This window comes from Priapulus caudatus, unplaced genomic scaffold (assembly GCF_000485595.1).
Source record: "Priapulus caudatus unplaced genomic scaffold, Priapulus_caudatus-5.0.1 Scaffold91, whole genome shotgun sequence".
Taxonomy (NCBI): Eukaryota; Metazoa; Priapulida; class Priapulimorpha; order Priapulimorphida; family Priapulidae; genus Priapulus; species Priapulus caudatus.
The window spans coordinates 144,542-151,308 of record NW_014577152.1 but is presented as its reverse complement, the minus strand read 5'-3'; the positions used below and the strand labels follow the sequence as shown (position 1 = coordinate 151,308).

The 6,767-nt window shown below is 56.0% G+C and overlaps 1 protein-coding gene across 1 annotated transcript in view; it reads left to right on the top strand.

Annotated features, from left to right (window-relative positions):
* LOC106804873 (RNA polymerase II elongation factor ELL2-like) overlaps positions 1-6,689 on the top strand; it is a 19,785-nt gene extending 13,096 nt beyond the window's left edge. The window contains exons 7-11 of the mRNA XM_014806241.1: positions 4,322-4,478; positions 4,714-4,824; positions 4,859-5,046; positions 5,720-5,891; positions 6,342-6,689. Of these exons, the coding sequence (XP_014661727.1) occupies positions 4,322-4,478; positions 4,714-4,824; positions 4,859-5,046; positions 5,720-5,891; positions 6,342-6,494 (781 nt within the window). The 3' untranslated portion in view covers positions 6,495-6,689. The remainder of the gene's footprint in view (positions 1-4,321; positions 4,479-4,713; positions 4,825-4,858; positions 5,047-5,719; positions 5,892-6,341) is intronic.
* Positions 6,690-6,767: the final 78 nt, after the last annotated feature.

The window sequence follows — 6,767 nt, the reverse complement described above, 5'->3', positions numbered from 1 at the left end:
TAGATTCTATTGGTGGTCGTCACGTGACATGCGTTGGATATGTTGCCCAGTTAGCTTCTTCTTAATCGTGGTCGACGTGCACATCGTGATATTTGACAGTTAGGCTTCTTACTAGTCGTGGTTTTCGCCACGGTGCACATCGTGGATATTTGATCAGCTAGCTTCTTCTGTCAATGGTCGGGCCACGTGGGGCACATCGTGGGATATTTGACAGTTAGGCTTTCTTCTATCGTGGTCGGGCCACGTGCACATGCGTGGATATTTGACTGTTAGCTATGCTATCGTGTTGCCACGTGCAGCATCGAGTGGCATATTTGACCAGGCTAGCTTGTTTTACCTCTGTGCGTCGCCAACGTGCACATTCGTGGATTTTGACAGTGTAGCTTCTCTATCGTGGTTGCACGTGCACATCGTGGATTTTGACAGTTAGCTTCTTCTATCGTGGTCGCCACGTGCACATCGTGGATATTTGACAGTTAGCTTCTTCTATCGTGGTCGCCACGTGCACATCGTGGATATTTGCACTAGTTAGCTTCTCTAATCGTGGTTGCCGACGTGCCACATCGTGGATATTTTGACAGCTTAGCTTGCTTCTATCGTGGTCCCACGTTGCACATCGTGGATATTTGACAGCTAGCTTCTTCTATCGTGGTCGCCACGTGCACATCGTGGATATTTGACAGTTAGCTTCTTCTATCGTGGTCGCCACGTGCACATCGTGGATATTTGACAGTTAGCTTCTTCTATCGTGGTTGCGCCACGTGTTGGCACGAATGCGTGGGATTGATTTGACAGTAAGCTTCTTCTAATCGTTGGTTGCCAACGTGCACATCGTGGATATTTTGACAGCTAGGCTTTATCGTGGTCGAGCCAGCGTGGCACAATGTGGATATTTGACAGTTTAGGCTGCTTGCTATGCGTGGTTGGCCACGTGCACATGCGTGATATTTGGCTGTTAGCTTCTCTATCGGTGGTCGGGCCACGGTTGCACATCGTGATGATTTGGACCCAGCTAGCTGCTTCTATCGTGGCGCCACGTGCAGCATTCGTGGAGATTTGACAGTAAGCTTCTTCTATCGGTGGTGCTGCACGTGGCACGATGCGTGGAATTTGACTAGTAAGCTTCCTTCTGTCGTGGTCGCGCACGTGCACATCGTGAGATATTTGACTAGTAAGCTTCTTCTAATGCGTGGTCGGCCTACGTGCAGCGGATCGTGGATATTTGACAGTTAGCGTTCTCTAATCGTGGTTCGGCCAGCGTGCACATCGTAGATATTTGAGCCAGCGTAGCTTCTCTATACGTGTTGCCACGGTGCACATGCGTGGATATTTGACAGCTAGCTTGCTTCTATGCGTGGTCGGCCACGGTGCAACATGCGTGGACTATTGCAGTTAGCTTTTCTTCTATCGTGGTTGCCACGTGCACATCGTGGATATTTGCGAGTAGCTGTGTGTGAAGTGTAAGGGCACGTGAGCAGAGAGTGAGAGGAACCTTGGAGCCTTTTCTCTCATATTTTTTCTGACTCTTGCCATCTCTCGCTCTTTCTCTCCCCTTCTCTCTCTCGCTCTCTTGCTTTCTTTCACCACCACCATCTCTCTCACCTCTCTCTTTCTCTCTCTCGATATATATATATACATGTATATATATATATTTATTTATTTATATGTATATATATATATATATATATATATATTATTATATATATTAATCGAGAGAGGGAAAGCAAAAGAGAGAGAGAGAGAGAGAGAGAGAGCCAAAGATAGAAAGAGAGAAAGAGAGAGAGAGTCAAAGAGAGGGAGAGAGTGAGAGGAGAGGGCGAGAGAGAGATGAGAGAGAGAGAGAGAGGAGAGAGAGAGAGCGAGAGAGAGTAAGAGAGAATCGACAGCAGTGTTCACGTCCGACTACAAAAGAATTCACCACTGACGCCAACTACTTTGTAAATATACGTTTTTTCGAGAAAATCCTCGGCAGGCAGAAACACGGGACGACGCAATGCGAACGCCGTTTCTTTCGAATCGTCGCGAGTATGACGGAGAAGGGCAGCGGGAAGCGATCGACGCTCGTGTGTCGGGTGCATTAATACGCTGCTCGTGCCGCCGCTGCACGTGATAGGGAGACCATTAGCCGCGGCGCGGCGGCCACATCCGCCTTGCTCCTCGCACGGTTCACGGGACAGCACGGGAACCACTCCTTTAGACGTCGGCTCTGATTTCGCTCCCGCTCCGGCTCGACGCTCGCCGAAATAAGAGTTCGTTTAAGCTGTAGGACACACTTCACGCGATTCGTCGCTCGGCTCGATCTGCGCATGAAAAATCGGCCTAGTGTGGTCGCACCCTAAGGGCGCGGATTGAGCATATTGAATTTATAGTTACGCGCATTTCCCGTTTCATTTCTGCCGATGCTGCTATCGATGGACGAAAAAATCGCATGCACACCTACGGGTGTCTATACCTGCGGTCGAAGATGCGCATGTGGGTCGAATCACACGAGCGTAGATTCCTCTCCGCTCGTTCCGGACCGAGGTCGCTAGCGCCACCTGTGGCGGTTCGGCGATGCGCTCGCGAGCCGCGGCGGCCGGCCCGTGGGTCCGAAACGCCGGTACGCTGGGCTTGCCACTACGTACACTCGTTTTGCTATTTTAGGGAGAGAGTGATTGCACCTGCTAGCCGTTAGGTCCGCTAGGACACGCAAGCCAGAGCTGGGCTAGCAAGGCTGGATGAAAGGTAAGCGTAGCGCAGACGGGTTTCGTGGGGGCGCCGCGGCGGGGGGGGGTGAGTCAACGAAGGCAGTGACGTCACTCAGGGAAAAAAATAATAATTTATTTTGCGGTGGGCTACTTTTCAAAGCTCGCGTGCATGAAAATAGCATTCGTGAAAATTTTGGTTTGGCCCATTGAAGCTCTATGCAAATATTGGCGGGGGCTCTTTTTGGCATTTGCGGGGGGCCTAATCGCACCCCGAGCCCCGTGAATTTTCCCCGAATCGTCTGCCCGAATCTCTCTGCGCACTGCGGTGACGAGCGCCCGCCGGCGGCCCCCCACGGCCACCGCCCGCCTGGCTGGCCGCCCGCCCGGCCGCCCCCGGCCGCCGGCGCCGCCCCCCGGCGCCGGCCCCCCCCGGCGGCCCCCGGCGCCGGCCCCTGCCGCCCCGCGCCACTCCGCTTGGGCGCGCGCCCCGGCCCCGACCCCTCCCCCCCCCCCTCCGCCACCGCACCCCAAGCCCGATTGTACCGGCCGCCGAGCGTGATCGCCGCCGCACCCCCCCCCCTCACTGACCGACGCGGTGGCCCGCCGCCGCGCGACCACATGCCTTTTCATGGTGCGCTATCCCCCAGTCGCGCTGCCGAATAATGTGCGGCTAACAGCACTGCGCCGTCATGTGACGTCACGCCCCTCCCCGCCCGGCCCCCGCCCCCGGTCTCCGCGACCGTCACCCCCCCCCCCCCCCCCGCCCCACACCCGCGCCGCCCGCTCCGCCCCGCCCAGTCGGGAACGTCGAAAGAAAATGAAATCGGCCTTGTTTTTGTGTGTTTGCAGACGGGACTTTTTTGTTTTTAATTTTTCCCGTTTTTCTTGTCGTGCAAGACGGGATTAGGGAGGTAAGGACAAGAACGTGCTAGCAGAATACTGTCGGCAGACGGGCGCCGTTCATGAAGGACACATCTACTCGCTCCGCGCCAGGCCTCTAAGCCAGACCGACGTCGCAGCCCAGCTGGCGCTTTCTAAACGGAAACGGCAAGGCAGTTGCTCAAGAGGGTGGGGCGCGGGGGTTGCATGGCGGGGCAGGAGTCAACAGGGTCCCACACTGTGGTGGGTGGGGGTAAGCGGGGTCGGGGTGGGGGTGGGGGATCCTGGGGTCACACAGTGGAGGAAGGGAGCAGGGGGTCGCACTGTGAAAGCGTTGAGCTTATGAGGGTTTAAACCGTGGGCAGTAGTTGAATGGCGGGGGGGGGTTAGGTGGGGTCGGCGGAGCGAGGGGGTCAACCTCCTGTACCAGTGTGTTGTTGCTCTAGCTCAGCGGTACGGCCTATCTACACTGAGTGTAAATAAATCTCTGAGATTATTTACAATTGGTATACATGATACACAGATACATACATACATATACATGTAAACACAGGTGCTTACATATGTGGTAAAAGGTCACAAAGGGACAGTGCAAAGTAAGACAAAATAAAAATGCAGGTAAAAACCTAGTCAAGAGACGCTCCACCACTAGATTTTTTAAAGTGAGGCCGTCACTTTTAACGAACTACTTAATGCGTACTATCTTTCCATTCGTCCATCGCGTTTGCGCTCAACGGCCAGCATTTCTGCCGCAGACGCATGCCGCAGAATCTGACGCCACCAGCAGGTGGCGAGCACGAGCCGACTGTGTCGCCCTCTAGGGTGGAGAGGAAATCTCCCGGCGTGACGGTGAGGACGAGTCCCTCCAGCACGACCGGCGGCCCGCACGCCCCCTCCAGGCTGCTGTCCGAGGTAGGTGCGGCGCTACTGTTGTTGATAGGTTGGCCGGCTACTGTTTGGTGATGGTGATGTTGCTGTCTGGGGGAGGAGAGGTAGCTGTGTGTGTTGTGTGTAGTGTGGCGTGGCGTTGGCTGCGTGATGCCGTTCGTTGCGTGTGGCGTGCGTGCGTGCGCTGCCGTGCATACGCCTGTGTTACGCTTCGGACTTCTAACCACGGCATATTTGTGCTTTCACCTTTCGTCCGCAGAAGCGACCGTGTCCGGTAGTCGCGCACCTGCAGCCGAGCAGGCAAGAAATCTCGGCTCGTCCCTGGGGCAGCCACCGGCTGGCCGCACCAGCGCGGGCCCACCCCTTCCACGCCCCCCGCCCCCTGGGGAGGCGGCGGGGGAGGGCGGGGCGGCGGCGCAGCGGTTAGCACGACGGTCAGCACCAGCGCCAAAGTGACGTCGACGAAGCCGGCGGGCGAGGTGCGCACGGCGTCGCCGGACAGCCAGGAGGGCAGCCAGGAGAACTACCACAACGGCTGCTCGGCCGAGCGCACGACCCCGACGTCCACGTCCGACATCCCCGATTATCAGACGTGAGTGTGCGAGCGATGGCGGCGCCACCTGCTGTCGGTCGCGTGCGCGCAGTGTCTCCCGGGTGGTTGCGGTTATTTTTGAACAATTTTGTTTGAAAATTTCGTGAAATTACGTCGGTCGCAGAATCTTAACGTATATAACGAGTCGTCGTGACAACAGTATGTGGGTAGAAGGGGGTGGTTCGGAGTGAGAACGAGGGCTGGGTGTTTGTTTGGCGATTCAAAGATTTTGTGAAATTATACGAAGATTAGCGAATTCCGCTTGAAAGTCGCGCTTCGTGGACTCGCCCGCGAGTGGTAGGGGACGGGGTCGCTACTTCTGTCGGTCGCGGATGGCACGGAATCTAAACATGTTGCGGAGTTGTCATGGCAACGGTACGTGGGTAGGTGGGGGTGGTCCGCTGCGTGTGTGTGTGTGTGTCCGCACGCATGCATAGCATCGTAACAGACATCGACGCGGTACTGATATGTGCACGTGCGTGTGTGCGTCTGGGGGTGCGTGCGTGTGTGTGTGTGTCCGCACGCATGCATAGCATCGTAACAGACATCGATGCGGTACTAATACGTGCGCGTGCGTATGTGTGTCTGGGGGTGCGTGCGTGTGTGCGTCTGTGCGTGCGTGCGTGTGTGTGTCTGTGCGTATGGTATTGATACGTGTGTTTGTCTGTTGCAGTAAGTACACGGTGATCACGTTGGCGGAGCAGCGGGCCGAGTACAAGGCAGAGTTCAACGCGCAGTACGAGGAATACCGAGAGCTGCACGCCACGATCGACAAGGTCTCCAAGAAGTTCGCTCAGCTAGAAGACAAGCTCAAGGAGAGTCTGAAGGGCAGCCCCGAATACCTGGTGAGATACACAACAGGGGGCGCCACGCGCACAGTCGCGGCGTGGGTGGGGGGGGGCTGTCCGCGCGACCTCGACGGAGGTTTTGTAATCATGGTTTGGAATGTGTGTGCGTGCGTGCGTGCGTTTGTGTGCGTGCGTGCGTGCGTGCGTTTGTGCGCGTGCGTGCGTGCGTTTGTGCGTGTGCGTGCGTGCATGCGTGCGCGTGTTTGTGCGTGTGCGTGCGTGCGTGCTGATGTATTGCATTCTGATATCATGATGTGGACATCACGAGGGTTAATAAATTCGAACGTGAGTTCACATTCAGTTATCGCAGTGCAGCTATTATCATTATGAGATGTGTGTCCGTACTTGCATGTGTGCGTGCGTGCGTGTGTGTGTGTGTGTGGCGCGAGTGCATACGTGTGCACGTCCATCCATGCTCACGTTCTCTTCTCTTTTTTCCACCCGCAGAAAACGCAGAAGGAAATTCGTAAGGAGTATCGTGCGAACAAGAATGACTCATACGTTGGGCAGAAGAAGCGCTTGCAGTACCTGCACCACAAGCTGGCGCACATCAAGTCTCTCGTGCTGAAGTACGACAGTCACATGCTCGTCAGCTCATAGCGGCGGCCCCCCCGCGGCGCGCGCGCGCGTACGCACATGCCGCGTGGAGACCCCCGCCAACCGATGTCTGCCTCTCCTCCTCCTGCTCCTCTTCCTCCTTATCCACATGATCATCATCATCCTACTACGACTACTCCTGATGCTCCTCTACATTCTCTTCCTCTTCCTCCTCTTCCTCCTCCTCCTTCTCCTCCTCCTCCTCCTCCTCTTCATCCTCCTCCTGCTCCTCCTACTACTACGACTACTCCTGATGCTCCTCTACATTCTCTTCCT